Source organism: Rhinichthys klamathensis, unplaced genomic scaffold (genome assembly GCF_029890125.1).
Source record: "Rhinichthys klamathensis goyatoka isolate OS25496 unplaced genomic scaffold, OSU_Roscu_1.1 h1tg000275l_1, whole genome shotgun sequence".
Lineage (NCBI taxonomy): Eukaryota > Metazoa > Chordata > Actinopteri > Cypriniformes > Leuciscidae > Rhinichthys > Rhinichthys klamathensis.
The window spans coordinates 355,259-374,178 of record NW_026606794.1 but is presented as its reverse complement, the minus strand read 5'-3'; the positions used below and the strand labels follow the sequence as shown (position 1 = coordinate 374,178).

The window sequence follows — 18,920 nt, the reverse complement described above, 5'->3', positions numbered from 1 at the left end:
GAGAGAGAGAGAGAGCAGATGGAGGAATGGACTCTGAGGTACAGACTATGAGGGCGTCTTGTAAACACGAGTGTACATTTATGACACAGACTTGATTTTTCAAGACAGGAGGGAAACAGGTGCATGTTTCAACATGTGTAAGCACTCTTAAATGGGTAAAATACACAAAGCTCAGTCTCGTTAGAACTAAGCCTGTTCACATATGAATTATTGTAAGCACCAGCATTTCGACTGCCACTCTGGAAGCGAATAGATAATATTGCTCAGAAATGCTGCATAGCATATTTAAAAAACAAAAAACCCTGTATAATATTAGTTGTGCAAGAGCTGTTGCTCAAACTGCTTCACCCTTAAGCTGCCTTTGTGAGCATGTGCAGAAACTGACTGTGGGAGTGTGAGAATTACGGGAAGAAAAAAAATCAGTGAGGGAAACAAAGAGTGTGAAAAAGAGGTTGAGTGGACCTGACAGACAGGTTTATCTCTGAATCCGCATTGTGGGAAAACACTATCTAATATCTCTCCCAAAAATTCAATTAAACATTGAATCGCTCACTCCAAAAGTTTTGTTCTTCATGTCTGTTTAAATAATCAAGCATTCCTTCTTGTTCAACTTCGGAAACTAGTTTAACTTTATCTGTTTTAGTTACATTTGCAGCACAACTGAAACCTCCTGGGCAGTCAAATTAGTCACTTCAATCTCTATAACACCAAGGCCACTTCACATTTACAAACAAACTGAATAATTAAACCAGTTTACAAGAGCACCCTTAAATAGCGAAAATCACTTTTACCTCATTGATATCAATATGGTTAAGGGGACAAAATAAAGCTATTAAAATGTGCCTGAGGTTGCAAACATCTTCAAACAAAAACATCCATCAATAAGTTATTAAAACGTTTTAAGTGTGCTTGGCACCAGAAAAAAAAAGAAAAACCAGTCTAAAGTGTCAAAAACCTACACAGGCAAGCAGATACACTCCAACACATACTCACAAACTGTCTGATCACCATTTATCACTGTTGAACCGATACAAGCAGTGACACGCTTTTGATACCTCCTCAAACGCAATCAATTGTGAAATATATATATATAAAAATAACAAAAATAATAAGGCATTCCACTGTGAAAAATAATAAAAGTTACATCCCGCACAAATAACATCAAGATATCTCGGCTAATCGCTGCAAAAGCCCAGAGAACCCAGCTGCATGCTGGGATAGATCAGCTACTCTGTCCACCATTTCTTGCGTAGCAGGGACTGAAGGATAATTCTGGGCTGCACCCTTGGTTGCCACGACAACGGCCTTTAGAGCTTGGCAGAGGCGTCCACTGGAGGTGGTGACCTGAGGAGACAAATAGGAATTGTGTGTAAATGTGTTTAAATAATGTCACCTGTTTATAATTAGCACATTGCTGGAAACTGACCAGTCAACATGTTTACCAACAGCTTGTTCATTTCCCGGACTGTTCTTGTTGACTATTGCCCTTGGGTTATCAACCATGACTCACAATTTGACTTGTCACGGCATGAATCATTAAGTACATTCACTTGTAATCAAGAATTTGTACAAAAACATATAAACAAAACCTCTAATAATAACATTTCTAATCAGAGTATCCATGTTCTAACCTTTGCTCTGAGGTCTGAAGAGCTGAGAAGCCGTGCAAGTGTGTCTCCAATAAAGACAAGTTTGTGTGCAGTCACGATGAGACTTTTCCCCCTGGAAACAAAAACTCGGGGTGGTTGGTTCCCTTGGACACTTGTGAACAGGGAGTCGATGGCATCGGCCAGGCAAGAAAGATGAGAGAGACTTTGGGAGGAATAGAAGGAGAGCAGCTCTGAATCTTCCAGAGTCAGAGAAACTTGGGGTGAAGGAGTCAACTGTAGAAAAATAGAGAATAAGATCATTCATTTATACACACAATATACTGTATATTAAGATACAGAACAGATACTAGCGCCCTATAAAATATCTAAAAATGCATATTTAAAGGCCTACAGCATAGTTGCAAGTATGTTAATCTCAGAGCAGTCCTCTTAGACTCTATACAGTTTCATTAGGCTTAGTTGAAAATCATTCAGAGTAGCTTATCTATGAAAGGGTTCGGTTGGGTGTTGAATTTCTGAAGTCTAAGATTTTTAAAATAACTTTTGTAAGCTCACCAAGGGAGCACTTATTTGATACAAAATACAGTAAAAACAGTAATATTGTGAAACATTAATACAATTTAAAATAACAGTTTTCTATTTGAATATATTTTCAAATGTAATTTATTCCTTTGGAGAAGTAGCTGCTAAAAATTCAGCTTTGCCGACAGTCTTCAGTCACATGTTCCTTCAGAAATCATTCTAATATGCTCAAGTAATATTTTTCTAATTATTATCACAGTTGTGCTGCTTTTTTTAGTAACAATACTGTCCTTTTTGATTAATAAAATTAATAATAAAAAAACTAATTAATATCTTACTGACAACAAACTTTTGAATGAAAGTGCATTTATGAGGTACTATTGAGACAGAAGTTTAATCCAAATCAGTCAGCAATGGCGTCAGTAGGCAGTGACCATGTTTTGTGACTTTGGCATTCAACATGCAAATATTTTCATCCCAAAATTGTTATGATGATGCATTTCAGTGTGTGAGTGGGCTGTTATTTGTAGTTTAAACCCATATTCTGTTTTTAGGTATAATTTTAAGTATTATTACAGTGGCTCTTTGAGTGTTTAAAATGCAATTCTCATGGTGAAAGATAAAAAAAACAAACAGCTAAATGCATTGCAACAGACAAAGATGTCACTCCGAAACGTATCATCCACTGACAAATAATAGCCAGAATGCAAAAACACCTTCTGTATGACTGACCCTTAGTGTGTGTGAGTGTATGTGTGTGTTTTGGGGGCATAACAGAGAATCAAAGACTTACTTTATTATCAGTTGTGGTGATAAGCTGTGAAGAACTGTGCTCTGTATGGATGTCTGGTGGAGGCTCTGGCTTCCCCTAATTCAGAACAACAAAAAATGTTAATGTCTGCAAAAAGAGAACTGCAGACCACAGAAATGTTTCAACAAAGGCGACTACAGGCACCAAAACATGAACAGAGTGAAAAGATAAATAAATGTCTGACTGAATGAACAAGACAGAAAGTTAACTAAGAATGAACAAGAAAAAGTTAACTGATGTTATTGTTCCAAATTGTATTTGACAAGTGCAATTTTTGAAACCCTCTGCCTGATGAGCACTTGTGCTCATACTTACTTGTTGAATAAAATTTGGAGCAATAACATCAGTGTTTGAACATGTTTCCAGCATTATATCCATACATACTTTACAATTTCTCTATAAACAGGTGTCTAACCTGCAGTTTGACGTATCCCACACTATCACCTACAGGATATGAAGGCAGCGGAGTAGGAGTTAGACCGATTCCTGCATACTCATTCCCTTGTTCCTCATCCTCCATCCTTCCCACAGTAGGGGCTAATGAAACTGGTGCTGAGGGCAATGGGAAAGCTGTGGGTGGCGGAGGCGGCAGTGGTCTTTCCTGGATCCAGCTGCCCTTCCGTGACCCCATGTCCCCTGAGATCGGTTTGACCTCCGCCACCGGCAAAGCAGGTAGAGGTCTCCGGGACAGAGACTCCTGAGAAGGTAGACGAGGTCGCACTTGACTCTGTAAAAGTGAAGCGGAGTCTTCCAGAGCGCAGCGGACCATCGTGAGCAGACCATCAGCTGGAGGGGCCGTACCGCACACAGAGAGGGCAGGAAGCAGGTCAGAGAGACGGGACCAAAGCTGCTGGAGAACTGGAGGAACATCACCAACATGGCCAGCCTTCCAGACGGAAAGGATCTCAGCCAATGCCGTGGCGAGGTCTCGGGAGGGGGTGGTGGTGAGAGAGGTGGAGGTCAGAGCGGATTGAACGAGAGCAGAGAGAGACGCCTTCCACTGGATGTCCCCGGAGCCGGTGCTTGATACAGACAAACGCCGTGTTGGGATTTCCAGAGTGAGGGCTGGCATGTCGTAGATGCCTCCGTCAGGTTCTGACACATCCTCAGAGGTTAAGTCTTGCTTTCTTGGACTGGAAATCGAATAGCTACGTCCATTTCCAGTGGTTTCTGCAGTCAATCCCTCACTCACCTCCATGGGTAAACCAGGAAGACTGGGAACACTGTACACATCCTCATCCTCTGCATCTCCAGCCACAGCAGCTGATCCCAGAATATTGTAGGTTTGCTGCTGATGGTCAGAAGAGGAATTCAGGGCCAGAGTAGGAACATCATAAATCTGAAAGAATTGAGAGACGACAACATAGTTACAACCGATTTTGGATCTCAAACTCCATTCACTTATGCACTATTATAGTGATCATGAATGCCATTGTGCCTTGATGCAGTAATCATGCTGTTTCTTTAACTGTTAAGTGGGAACACAAAGTCTTGGCTACTGATCAACTTAAGGCTGGAATACACTACACAGATTTTTTAACAGATTTTAAAACACTAGGCATCATACACTTGCAGACTTTGTAAACGATTACAGAGAATAGCTGGGCATCGTACACTAAACGACTGAGGATCACACACTAACAGACTGTCAAGTCATTCCGAGTTTCAAAACCAGCTTAAAATATCAAACGTGTGGTATCCTCCAACTGGATCGAATTATAATCTGAAGTTAAATCAAAGTATATGTGCCCTTCATACACTACGTGATTTTCTGTGAAATCTATCAACTGGTTGCCCATAATCTGTAGACTGGCTCTGACTTTCAGCAACTAATGTCGACTCCTCCAGTCCAAACTGCAATCAGCACAAAAAACTGGGCAAAATTTGTGTAGTGTATTCCAGCCTTTAGTATATTATGTTATCTAACAGTGCATAGTTAAATGACCTTGGAGTGTCTCTTGTGTGTCGCCGCTATCAATATGTAACTAGAGCCTCTGTAAGACTAATTTGCCATGTGACAGGTTCCACTTTGACACTGACTAACAACATCTATGGATTAAGAACAAAAATCCATTAACAAAAGACATAATTATATGGTTGCTGCAGCTGCTACATTTATTTACAGTTGATTCTCTGTGTAAAGCACAAAAATCCACTGCTGAGAATTCAGTAGGGATTAATAGGAAAAATGGATAGAGGATTAGAAAGATTGTGGGTGGAGGGCTGAAGAGAGCCACATGGGTCTGGCTGATCAGCCCAGGCCAACAGGCAGCTGTGACTTGTGTGAACAAGACAAAAAGTATTAGATGGGATTAGCTCATAGCAGAAATAAAGGTGTGGTTTAAAAACAAAGAAATAGGAGAGGAGTGCGAGAAATGAGAAACACAGAACAAGAAAAACAGTGAGGTAAAAACAGCAAGAGGAGAGATTATGTGTAAATGTAATGGAAAAAAAACGCTGATCCGCAAACATCAAAATATAGGCTACAAAGCTCACAACAATTTATCATACAGACAGAGGCCACAAATAGACTAAAGTTCAAGAAGTGCAATGTGCAGCATAAATATAGAGATTGTACATAAATGTGCAAAACCTCTTATATTTAAAAGTAGATTAATTTTCAGCAAATTTTCAGACAGATTAATAATCTGTCATCCTTTACTCACCCCTACAATGGAAATAGTCCCCTACACTTAAGCTCAAGTCTTATTTACATTAATGTACAATAGCGTTCAAAATGTTTGGGTCAACAAGCAAAAAGAAAAAAGAAATTAATAGTTTTATTGTGCAATTAAATTCAATTGATTGAAAATGACAGTAAATACATTCATAATGTTACTATTTCATAACAGAACATTTCTATTTCAAATAAATGCTGTTCTTTTGAACCTTCTAATCATCAAAGAATTCTGAAAAAAAAAAGTATGAAGGATTCTTCAAAAGTATTAAGCAGCACAACCAATTTCAACTGTGACGATGATAAGAAAGGCTTCTTGAGCAGAAATCAGCATATTAGAATGATTTCTGAAGGATTATGTGACACTGAAGACTGGGGTAATGGCTACTGAAAATTCAACTTTTCCATCACAGAAATAAATTAAAATTTTAAATATATTAAAATAGAAAACAGTTATTTTAAATTGTAATAATATTTCACAGTATTAATGTTTTGACTGTATTTTTTATCAAATAAATGCAGCCTTGGAGAACATAGACTTATTTCGAAAACATTAAAAAAATCTTACCAACCCCCAAATTTATAACAGTAGTGCATTTTCAAATTTGCTATGTGAAGACATGTTGCATTAGCTTTTGATGCCAATCACACTAATGACCATTGGTACTTGTGTGGCTCATGACAGACCGCAATGTACTAGTCTGAATGTGCCGCAGTTTAAAAGAGATATGAGAGCTATGGAAGAAGGGAAGATTTTTTTCAGTGAATAAAGGTTTAAGTTCCAGTCTGTTCCTCACACAAAGCTATCATATGGCTTCATAAGACATGGTATGGATTACTTTTACTGTGCTTTTCGACTCTTTTTGGAACTCGGCCCACATTCATTTTCACTGTATGGACAAAAGCAGAATCATCTCCCTAGCATTTCCTTTTGTGTTTGATTTCTTACCTCAGAGGCCTGGTCAGTGTGTAGGGGTAGAGCACGAGGTGTGTTATAGATCCCATCCTCCTCCTCAGAAGGCATAGCAGAAACTGGATGTTGCCACCTATTAGTGGGTGGTGTATCATATACCTGAAGAAACAAGGATAAGCATTCAAAATCTCGTTGGCGATCTCTACCTTTCTGCAGAACTACAATTGCTTTCCTACTTCCAAACAAGTTCTCATTTATCTCACCTCCTCACTGAGTTTCTCATCCTGAGAACTTGCACTCTCCCTCTTGGTCACCATTTCACTGTTCTTCTTCATCTCTTCTGCTTGCGTGTGTCCCTTTTTACTTCCATGTCTCTCTGCCTCCAACATGCTTGTTAGTGGGGGTGCAGGGTGAGCCTGAAGAACAGGTTTAGTGGGTGGAATTGAGTTAGACTGTGGTGAATCCTTCCTGGTTACACTTCTAACAGGAGGTGCTGGGGGAGGGGGTTTGCGGCCAAGGTTTGGGGACCCTGGTACTCCGGACTTTCCCATCCTGGCGAGTAGAGGGGAATCTCTGAGGACACCCAGGGCCTGTTTTCCTCGACCAGCAGGAGGAGTTGAAGTAGTACCCTTCTGGGATCCTCGTGCAGAAGGAGGTGTTTGCTTAAGATTTTGGCCAGGTGTTGAGGCACCAGACACTCCTACAGTTCCAGCAGGGTGTTTTCGCTCAGATTGAGGGGTCCTTGATATGGCTCCCCCAGGCAGGGTTGGGGTTTGGTACATTCCTGGGGCATCCTGGCCAGTCTTACTCTGAGAAGGACTAATGGAAGAAGTCGAGGTACTTTTGGGTGCAATCCCATCCGCAAGTCTTGAAGTCATTCCCGGTACGCACTGTCCTGCCACTGGGGTACCACTTGTAGGAGTCTGATATAAATTCTCACTGGTCAGCTCAGTGACAGCTGGTCTAGGCACCAAGTAGCATCCATCAGAATGCCCAGCCCCTGCATCTCGTGGACTTAAATATCTTGCCTCCCCTGCTGTTTCTGCTGCAGACCTGGGAACAGCACTTGGAGTCAGGTACACTGAGTCTGATGCCAGTGCACCTTGTGATTTGTGTTGTGCAGCCAGTGGTACAGGTGAGGTGGGTGTATGGTAGAGGGTCCCTGACTCACCACCCCGTCCTCTAAGTGAGGGCGAGCGGGGTCGTCCCGCCACACCCACATCCCCCCAGTCCGGACGAGGCCTGGTGCCAGAACTAGAATGCGATCGTGGTCTTCCTGCATCAGAGTTACGTAGCTCTCCAGACCTGATTGGAGACGGAGCAGCCCCAGGGCTCTGGTACACTCCTTCAGCTAAGCTGGGTGGTGAGAGATACACCCCATCTGAATCTTCAGCGCTCAATCCATTTACCCTGCAAAGCTGGCTAGACGATAGATGGACAGAGTCCACACTAGGAGCCCGTCGGGGATCTGTACCAGCACTCAAAGCGGGAGTAGGAGCAGTTTGGAGGAGGCGTAATCGGTTGGCGGGGGCAATGCCTTGGCGGCCATGTAAAGAGCAAAGCCACCACCCTGGTCCGCCGTCCTGCTCCTGGTCCAGAACCATCAATATATCACCTTTGCGGAATGCCAACTCCTCAGGACTTTCAGCAGCATTGTCAAAAAGAGCCTTTGCGAGCACTGTCTACAAGACAATAAAAAAAAAACAAGACAATATTAAGAGGAGGAGGATCCAAAGGCTTTAAATAAGACATACCACGACATAAATCACCTCTGCACTTGCTTGTTTCCTAGGCTAGCTTTCTAATAAACCTGACATTGTACTCTATGAATTTTTTTTGGCTCTGTGACAAATATTGCTTATGCTCCTCTGTTATAATTTGCTTTGAATAAAAGTGTCTGTTAAAGGCTTAAATGCAAATGCAACAAAAGCAGCAAAACATAATACAATTCTGCATAAATAAAAAAAGAGAGACAGAGAGAAAAAAGGCATTAACATGGTCCTCTGATGGGAATGGGGAAGGACAGCCATAGTGCAGTAGAAATGCTAGATTTCACTAGACTGCTAGCAACAATGTAATTCAATTGTTGTTTAAATTCAATGTTCTCAGTTAAAATGAATTTATTTTAGCCTTCAGCTGACTCTACTTCTGTAGCATTTGAGCCCCATTGTGTTAGTAAGGGAAGTAAAAAAAAAAAAAGGATACAACATAGAGGATCTAACCTGGCCACTTCCACCAGGTTGATCAACCTGTGTAGCAGTAATCCAGTGGGCATAAATCAATTTGTTTTCCCATTTACTTAAACAGAACTAGCACATCATCACGGCAAAAAAATGTGTCTCACAGTTAAAAAAACCCGCTATTACACAAATGTAGCTTAGACTAAGTAGTACATAGCAATGAAATTGCTGACCTAAATTCTTGGCATACATAAAACCTACAGAAGAACTGCTCCTTTAAAAGCATCTGAATAAGGGCAGCACATATAAGCTGTACAGTTCGAGTGACGTTATGAATGTAATGGGTTGGCCTTAAGGTCTTTTGTATTCAGAACACAACGCTACTGCCTTCATGGGTAAATCAATATTGATAGAGAGAATGCATAAGTAAGGGCAGAGGTCTGTGATTATGTGAGAGAGAGAATTAGTGATTAAGGGAAAGAGGCGCTGAGTTGATGATAATGAGGAAGACTCTTGGGGGAGGGGCTCAACATCTGTCCCCCTGTATTAGGTCCTTTTGTCACCCCGGTCGGTCTATACCTCTAAATTTCCCTCTCATTCTCTCATTCCCCCCAGGGGATGTGGTGCTCTGAGGCAAGCTGAGCTCTAGTTCCCCCTCCTCCATACTAGCAATGGATATGAATATTACAGATGGGACAGAAAAGACTTTTACAGTGCCAACTTACACACTTACCGAAAGGGACATGATTGAAGCTGGTTCTCCACAGTTTTTGGATGTTAATTCCACATGGGCTCTCCACAGAAGATGTATCCCATTTACATGTGCACTGTGTGACTCATCTGCAGGTTTTGCAGATCTGGTTTTCCATTAACCTGAGCTGTGCAGTGGTGGTAAATACGATGGCCTTTATTTCCAGAAAGATCAATTTCTCAAAACCATGATCGTTGTCCCTTGCAGTCTGTGACTTTCATCACATCTGACAGTTGCTGCACATATTGAACCTGGAGGATCAAAACAAACATTTTATTGTTAAATCATTAAGATAGTAGTGTGTCAGTAATACAGAATTTACTTTGTTAAAACCTTAAGAAACAGTCAGCTGGAACGGTTAAACTAGTCAGACCAGTCGTGGAGGAGTTCAGACAGAAAAAGATCTTATTTCATGGGAATTTGGCTGTTAACATTTTTAAGTACAGCTGCAATTTGGTATTTAGATTTGCCCATCCTAAATAGATGGAAGATTAAGGGGCTATATGACATCATAAATTAGTAATTACGGGTTAATAGGATGAGACATTGTTCTCTATTTGTTCATTAAAGTTGTATATATGTTTATTAGGATTATCATACTTCTAATTCTCAATTTAAATGAATGAAATTAATAAATAAAATCACTTCAGCAGATGTGGCACAACAGCCTAAAGGCAAGGACACTGCCTTTTGAGGCAAGAGTCATTAAGACAAAATGTATATTGCTTTTATAAAATAAAAAAGACGAATTATAATCCTTCTTTCCAAGCCTATTTCAAGTCTTTTAAAATGCACTAGGCTGCATCAGAGAGAAAAAAAATCACAGTACTAAGCCACGTTTCGTTTTCCATCCAAGACATCTCAAGGTTTATTTTATGCAGTACAACCCCAATGAGACAAACAGAGGTCTAAAAGAACGGAGAAATAAAATAAAGAAAACAAGGAAAAGCTCCCATTCCCCGCATAAACCAGTGCCAAAGGCATTAGACACATGAATAGCGGTTTTTCAAAATACAGGATGCATTTATTTCAGTCACAAAGACGCAAACAAGCGGCGTTTTAGCCAGTGTAAACGTTAACTAAATTCGTCTTACCGTTCACATGTCTGGAAATAGCATTTGGAAATACACTAAAAGAGTCAAACCTCGCAAATCATATCTTCTCAAAAGACTACAATGCACGGCTGTTGTTTTTCTTTTCTTTCTTTAAAGATACACGTCTCGCTCCGCCAGGCTTCGCCCTACCCTGGCCTTCTTGGTTTTGAATTACAGTTGAGCGCATATGGTCGCTCCCCCCTCATTGTGCCCGTCAGCGCGCGAGTGCTACAGTGCGTCACGCCCTCTAGTGGAAGACTATCTATCTATCTATCTATCTATCTATCTATCTATCTATCTATCTATCTATCTATCTATCTATCTATCTATCTATCTATCTATCTATCTATCTATCTATCTATCTATCTATCTATCTATCTATCTATCTATCTATCTATCTCGTCTTGTTATTTTTGTCCACTGGACATATGGACATTTTAAAATGTTGCTTCTGAATGTTGTGATGTCTGTCTGTGTTCCCCCTGTCTTTGTGCATTTGGTTCAGTCCTGTTCCCTGTTTTCCCGCTCCTCGTTTGTGTTCATGTATACCACGCCCCTCGTTATCTTGTTTAGCTTGTTTGCCCTTGTATTTAAGCCCTGTGTTTCAGTTCAGTCCTTGTGAGTTCTTGTGTTGTTACTGTCGATGTTGGTTTTACTGCGCCTGAGTCTTGTTCCTGGTCTGAGTCTTTGTATTGTTTTCAGTTTATGGAATAAAGTGTGCTGCATGTGGATCCTGCTTCCTCCTTGTTTCTGCTGCATCGTGACAGAAGAACTCACCAAAGATGGATCCAGCAGTTGCCAGCAATGGAGTGCTAATAAGAATGCTTTCTTCAATGTTCCAAGACGGACAGCCGATAGAGTGGTATGTGAGGGACTTTGTAAATTGCTGTCATCTGGGATCCTTGGATGACACCCAACTCTTGGACCTGTTTTGGAGCGGGCTGGATGCGGATATTGCTCAGCGGATGCCGGACGACTATACCGGCTGGACCCTAGAAGGGTATATCGACCTGGCCCTTTACTTGAGCGGTTCAGCTTTTACTGTGGGCTTGGCCGATGAAACACCCCGCAAGCTCACAGTACCCCCTGAGTCAGTTCACGTCAGCCCCGTCCAGCCTGAGTTCCTTCACGTCAGCCTTACAGAAACCGTCCAGCCAGAGACCGTCCAGCCAGAGACCGTCCAGCCAGAGACCGTCCAGCCAGAGACCGTCCAGCCAGAGACCGTCCAGCCAGAGACCGTCCAGCCAGAGACCGTCCAGCCAGAGACCGTCCAGCCAGAGACCGTCCAGCCAGAGACCGTCCAGCCAGAGACCGTCCAGCCAGAGACCGTCCAGCCAGAGACTGTCCAGCCAGAGACCGTCCACGTCACGTCTGCCCAGCCAGAGACTGATCACGCCACGCATGCGCCGCCTGAGCCCTCAGTGACCGCAACACTGGCCATTATGGCCACAGCCATGTGGTGTGTGTGGGCTACGCACACACTTGAGCCGGTGTCCGCTGATCCTGCGCCAGAGCCCGCTGATCCTGCGCCAGAGCCCGCTGATCCTGCGCCAGAGCCCGCTGATCCTGCGCCAGAGCCCGCTGATCCTGCGCCAGAGCCCGCTGATCCTGCGCCAGAGCCCGCTGATCCTGCGCCGGTGTCTGTTCCTGCTGATGACCCCATGGCTGCCCCTAAGAAAATTTTGGGGGGGGGCAGTAGGACCCTGGATGGGACTGTGAAGGCCGCACCCCCATGGCCGCCCGAAGGGTCTTCTCCGCCATGGCCGCCCGAAGGGTCTTCACCGCCGTGGCCGCCCGAAGGGTCTTCACCGCCGTGGCCGCCCGAGGGGTCTTCACCGCCGTGGCCGCCCGAAGGGTCTTCACCGCCGTGGCCACCCGAAGGGTCTTCGCCGCCGTGGCCGCCCGAGGGGTCTTCTCCGCCGTGGCCGCCCGAAGGGTCTTCACCGCCGTGGCCGCCCGAAGGGTCTTCACCGCCGTGGCCGCCCGAAGGGTCTTCACCGCCGTGGCCGCCCGAAGGGTCTTCACCGCCGTGGCCGCCCGAGGGGTCTGCTCCACCCTGGAAGCCTGAGGGTCCGACAGCTCCGCCCTGGATGCCCGAGGGTCCACAGCCTGCTCCGCCCTGGTCACGCCCACAGCCTGCTCCGCCGTTGCCTCGCCCTCAGCCTGCTCCGTCGTGGAAACGCCCACAGCCTGCTCCGCCCTGGCAGTCTGTTCGTCCTGCTCCGCCCACGTTCCATGGCCCAGGTCCGCCCACGTTCCATGGCTCATGCCCGTCATTGCAAGGCCCTGGTCCCGTTCCCTGCGCGGACCTGGCCCTCCGTCCCCGGGACCGCCTCCGCTCCACCACCCTCCCGAACTGTCTTGTTTCCTGTTTTGTTGGGCGTCGGGAGCCGCCCATAGAGGGGGGGCTATGTTGTGATGTCTGTCTGTGTTCCCCCTGTCTTTGTGCATTTGGTTCAGTCCTGTTCCCTGTTTTCCCGCTCCTCGTTTGTGTTCATGTATACCACGCCCCTCGTTATCTTGTTTAGCTTGTTTGCCCTTGTATTTAAGCCCTGTGTTTCAGTTCAGTCCTTGTGAGTTCTTGTGTTGTTACTGTCGATGTTGGTTTTACTGCGCCTGAGTCTTGTTCCTGGTCTGAGTCTTTGTATTGTTTTCAGTTTATGGAATAAAGTGTGCTGCATGTGGATCCTGCTTCCTCCTTGTTTCTGCTGCATCGTGACACTGAAGGTTGCAGCTGCGCCTCTAATGTAAGCTTATGATGACCATATTCATTATTAAACAAGTATAAATCTCTTTCTAACTAGACATAATAGGAATTTCCTCTTATAAATACCTCAGGAGGCTTCTGTCAAAAAAAGTGCTCTGCATAAGCTGGTATTCCATTACCTTTACATAAAATAAAAATAGTAAAGGAAACGCATGATAAAATTAATATTACTGTGTAGCCATGAAAAAGATAAGCCACTGATGCCACTATTTTTTAGTCACATTTTTGTGGTTATATTATGTATTTGAGTTTACCTTTAGTGGCTGGGCATCATACATGCTGTGATTCAACAATAGGCTGGGCAACTGTTCAAATAAAAAAAAAAGGCCATGGGAGATTAACGCTTATGATTGTAGCCTACTTTTAGTTTTTGTGTTTATAGAAAAATGTCCATAAGAGTGAAAAAAAAGTATATATAGGCTATATATTAAAAGAGTGGTTGTGGTAGTTAGATTATCTTTACTGAACATGTTCAGAATAATAGATATTAACTAAGCAGTTCCAGACAGTATTTCGTAATCCCATCCACGGTATCCCCATAACCAAGATCTTTATACTGAAAACATATGTAACCTACAGCTAACAAGAGGAATTAAGAACAGGAACTATGATGAACAAACACAAAGCTTTGTTATAAAGAAAAGGAAAGGGTAACTGCAAGGTAGGCCTATTTGATAGTGATGTTTAAATGTGTGTTGCCCTCACAAGCTGCAACTAAGAAAAACTCTAACCCTATATTTTTACCAAAGCAAAGAGTCCCTGCAGTGATAAAGGGACAGGTGCAAGTGCAAAACCATGCGCACACAATTTCTAAAAGCTCAGATTTTATAAATCTATGCAATCTACATTTAGCCAGAGATTTTGTTTAACTGTACTTGAATTGAACTAAAATGTTTTACTCATATATTATGTCAAGTCACCTTTATTTATAAAGCGCTTTTACATTACAGATTTTTAGAGAAAAAGCTTTTCAGTGATAACAGGAAAACAGTTAATTTCGGCTGTATACAGTAGCTATAAAGAAAATAGTGTCATTGTTCAGCTGAAGTCAGTTCAGTGATTCAGTTCCGTTGTAAAGATTATCAATTATTAAATTAGTTCATTTCATCTATAAAACCGTGATGATGTCATCATGCAGCTCAGTTCAGTTATCATCAAACAGTGTCAGTGCAGTCAAATAAATTATATTGTTAAATATAAACTGTAAGAATAGCCTATTATGGATAAGAGAATGGGTAATCATAACTTTGAATAATGGAATGGACTATTTTACTGTAGGCTATATCCGCAAGCTCACAGCCATAAATTATTAGGCTAATATTCCTTGAGACTAAACGTATCTTCCACCAGAGGGCGCTTGGGGGCTCAGAAAATGTAATCCTCTATCGGCCCCAAAGACTGTAAAAAAAAAAATCGGCCCGCATTTAAAAGTCTAGATTTTTTTCTGTTACATTTGCACTAAAATGTATAGCCATTTATTCCGCTGATTACAACTTCGAATACCTGGCAAACAAATTAAAACCTGGCCAATCAATCTTTATAAAATTGTTACATACAAGAAGAATATAGGCTACAGTAATCACAATGATCTGTGATTGGTCCGTCCTGACCAGCGCTGTAAAAAGTTGCAGATGCCATGTAACAACCTAATCTCCAAACTAGCACCGTTTATCACCGCCCTTTGTCGGACACAAACACGCAATCTACTAGTTTATAATTTCTACGGCAGTGACGTAGGAGAGAGGCGTTGACCATTATCATATCACTCTTCTTGCAAAGTGCAAACAGAACAACAGACCACCTCAGCGCGTAGGTAAAGCTTTATTTCTGGTTATTAAGCTATACTTTTATTAATCACAATTTATCAAGTTCTAAAGGTTTAAAATAACTTCATTTGATTCGCTCTTGGCTTAGCTCAACCACGCGGTGTTGTGCAGTTATCTCTGTTTTAACGTTAATTTTAAGCAGGATAAATTCCTGGTTTCTGAAATAAGTCACAGAAACACATTCTCACCTCACAATCTTAGCAAGGAATGTAATCGTTTTATTAATGTTAAAGGAAAACTATTTTGTGTACCTCTGACTTTTGCCCTACATGACCTTTAGCCCACTGCCCAGCTGTAAGTAATAATGACCAATTATTATGCAGACTCTCTTTCTGTCTGTCTCAAGGCTATGTTGAAGGCTGTAACCAGGTGCCTTTGGTCAAATTCTGTTGCTGGCAGAAGAATGCTGTCCCATCATATATCACCAAATTTGTCAGGAAAAGTTGCTATAGTAACTGCATCCACAGATGGGTATGATGCTTGATTTCCAATCTTAGCCCACTGTTCTTTAGTTTCAGACCCTTAAAATAAAGAGCTTTCACAGCAAAAAAAAATGTCCCTCTGGTAATAACTGCTACAACTGCTAGTAAAACTTATTAATATAAATAATGTAAAAATGTATTTGCCAATACTTGCGTAACATACTGACAGACCCTTGCACCGACTGTTCTCCTCAGGATTGGGCTCGCAGCCGCAGAGGCCTTGGGTCAGAGGGGAGCGCATGTGGTTGTGAGCAGTCGACGTCAAACCAACGTTGACAAGGCTGTTTTACTCCTACGCAGCAAAAATATACAAGTAATAGGTACCACATGCAATGTGGGGAAGGCAGAAGACAGAGAGAAGCTCATTAACATGGTGAGGAGTTTTTTTTTTTTACAAATATATTTAGGGAATTATGTGCTAAAAGCAGTAAACCTCCAAAAAAGTTTGTGGAGATTTGCAAATGTATAATATACTTTGGCAACAAATGTTTTAAAGTCACCATGAAATCAAAATGTACTTTTTTTTAAAATGGAAAATTGCATTTATAATAAATGATTTATCCTTGCACAATGCACATCATTAGTATTTTTCTTTAATTCATATGCCCTCGTAATCTTTAATCAAAGTAACTTCCCCACCCTCATCTCTTCTCTGATGATGCGTTTACTGGCGTGAGGGCGGGACAACCTGTCACTCACATGACATCACTGCAGTAACAAACCACAGTTATCCAACAATCCAATCAATTCCCAATGTACAAAATCAAGTCCCACCCTACAATTTGTTTCTTGTTCGAGAAGCAGTTTCACTAGCATATGTCACAATAGAGAAGAAAAGACTATCGCAACTTCCGTTTTATAGCGACTTTAAATGTTGCTGTTTACTTCATTTATTGCAGACAATCGAGCAGTGTGGCGGTGTGGACATACTGGTGTCTAATGCAGCAGTGAACCCATTTTTTGGGAACATATTAGAATCCACCGAAGAAGTCTGGGACAAAGTATAACAAAGTTATTAAACCTTAATAAAAGAAATTAAGCACAAATAAAAAAAAACAGTAGTGTCCGTAGTAGTGTACATATTTTATTAATATAATATATAACGTATTATAATATCTAAATAATTTTACTGACATTTTATTGACATTTGCTTTATGTCTGCAGATACTTGGAGTGAATGTGAAGGCTTCTTTCCTTCTCATAAAACAAGTCGTGCCTCACATGGAGAAAAGAGGGTGAGAGACAAGTAAAAATAGGGGGGAAAGAGGAAGAAACAGAAGTATTACAAAATAAACTATATCTGTGAATACGCTTTCATTTTCAGAGGTGGGTCAGTTGTCATTGTGTCTTCAGTTGCAGGATACCAGCCAATGCAAGTATGAAGACCTATAAGTTTAATGTAAAGTTTAATCATGCAACAGCCATGTCAATTCACTGATTATAACACTGTTGTTTGTAGACTTTTATCATCTCTTACTTGTGTCGGACTAGTTGAGAGTTCCCCTTTATGTCATTCTTCAACTCTTAGGGTCTGGGCCCCTATAGTGTGAGTAAGACCGCCCTGCTTGGTTTAACCCGAGCGCTTGCTCCTGATCTCGCCCAGAGTAACATCCGGGTCAACTGTGTCGCCCCTGGTGTCATCAAGACACGTTTCAGCGCTGCTGTAAGTATTTCCTACACTTCTTTTTTGATTGCTTTCACTTTCAGAGCTTCTGGGAGACTCATCTTTTTGTCTAATTATAATTTGACAGAGGAGACATCAGAAACAACGTTCAGCTGTATAACCCTTTGCTTCTGTTCTGTAGCTGTGGGAAAATGAAGGTGTGCTGGAAGAGTTCTTGAAACAGACGAGCATAAAAAGGTCCGTACATTTGCTGTCAAGGCAATTAAATAGTTTTAAACCTAACAAAGGAAGTGGAGCTTGAATAATCATACCTAAGGGTCACAGGAAACGTTTACTTAGACTTCAATGTTTAAGATTTGCATTACTGCATGAGTAGGAGAATTAACTGAATGGTGACACCAGAATTAAGCAACAAAAATATTACATATTTAAAGGGATGGTTCACCCAAAAATTTAAATTAGCCCATGAAATACTCTCCCTCAAGTCATCCTAGGTGTATATGACATTCTTCTTTCAGACAAATACAATCGGAGTTAAATTAAAAAATGTCCTGGCTCTTCCAAGGTTTATAATGGCAGTGAATGGCCATTTCTGTTTTGAAGTCCATTAAAGTCCATCTATCCATCATAAACGAACTCCACACGGCTCCGGGGGGTTAATAAAGGCCTTCTGAAGCGAAGCGGTACGTTCGTGTAAGAAAAATATTCATATTTTAACACGTTACAAAGTAAAATTCTAGCTTCCGGCCGCCAAACGACCATACGCAGTTTACTTACGCCTAAAGCGCAACTTATGCAACTTGTGACGTCGGAAGTAGCATAGTGTGTCATGGCGTTGCGTAAATATCAGCAGTACGTCGCATTACTCGCATAAGTTGCGCTTAGACTTAAGTGGAATCCATGTGTTTGTTTGGCCGGAAGCTACTGTTAGTTACTTTACTTTATAAAGTTTTAAACATGGATATTTTTCTTACACAAATGCATCGCTTCACTTCAGAAGGCCTTTATTAACGCCCCGGAGCCGTGTGGAGCACTTTTATGATGGATCCTTTTCATAAGTTTTTATACGTCTCTTACGTTCTGGTTCAGGTAACCTGATTTGTATGTTATGTCTTGTATCTCTTAGACTCGGGGAGCCAGAGGATATAGGTGGTGTGATTGCGTTCCTGTGCTCAGACGAAGCCTCGTACATCACCGGAGAGACCATCACTGTAACTGGAGGCATGAACTGCAGACTGTAAGAGGACTGGCATAGAGGCAGTAAAACAGTTATCATGTACTTGCACATAAGAGGGAAACCTTCTAATTCAGTGACACACTTGTAGCGGTTGATGAAGAAATGCATTATACATTAAAAAAATTGTAATAAAATAATTTGTGCTATTTTTTTTCCATTTATTTAGTAATTTTAATGTATTACTTGGGATTCTTACATCTTTCAATCAGTGAATTTGCATGACTTTTCCAGTCATTGGGAATCACTGATATTAAATGTTTTTTTTTTTTTAAAGATAAAAAAATTACACTAAAGATTAGCCTAATGAACAATTTTTGCTTGCCATAGACAGAAATAAGAATTTTTTCTGATATTTCAAGTTTTCTATGACAGTGAGCAGCACCCTGTTTAGAATGATCAATTTCCTTCAAAGAGTACAAAACAGAT

General features: G+C 41.7%; 2 protein-coding genes across 3 annotated transcripts; one reads left to right on the top strand and one right to left on the bottom strand.

The window, feature by feature from the left end:
* Positions 1-574: 574 nt before the first annotated feature.
* On the bottom strand, positions 575-10,754 carry efs (embryonal Fyn-associated substrate). The gene is made up of 8 exons (XM_056268530.1): positions 10,559-10,754; positions 9,447-9,715; positions 6,797-8,215; positions 6,570-6,692; positions 3,359-4,282; positions 2,926-3,000; positions 1,632-1,883; positions 575-1,344 (listed from the first exon to the last, which is right to left on the bottom strand). The coding sequence occupies exons 2-8, from the start codon at positions 9,456-9,458 to the stop codon at positions 1,162-1,164; spliced, it is 2,988 nt and encodes a 995-aa protein (XP_056124505.1). The 5' UTR covers positions 9,459-9,715; positions 10,559-10,754; the 3' UTR covers positions 575-1,161.
* Positions 10,755-15,037: 4,283 nt separating this feature from the next.
* On the top strand, positions 15,038-18,640 carry dhrs4 (dehydrogenase/reductase (SDR family) member 4). Of its 2 annotated transcripts, XM_056268596.1 has the most exons (9): positions 15,039-15,138; positions 15,498-15,622; positions 15,829-16,006; positions 16,533-16,634; positions 16,798-16,868; positions 16,958-17,009; positions 17,162-17,296; positions 17,439-17,494; positions 18,384-18,640. In XM_056268596.1, the coding sequence occupies exons 2-9, from the start codon at positions 15,501-15,503 to the stop codon at positions 18,496-18,498; spliced, it is 831 nt and encodes a 276-aa protein (XP_056124571.1). In that variant the 5' UTR covers positions 15,039-15,138; positions 15,498-15,500; the 3' UTR covers positions 18,499-18,640. The 2 variants fall into 2 exon arrangements, with proteins under 2 accessions (XP_056124572.1, XP_056124571.1); XM_056268597.1 differs by lacking the exons at positions 17,439-17,494; positions 18,384-18,640 and adding an exon at positions 17,385-17,432 and having other exon boundaries at positions 15,038-15,138.
* Positions 18,641-18,920: the final 280 nt, after the last annotated feature.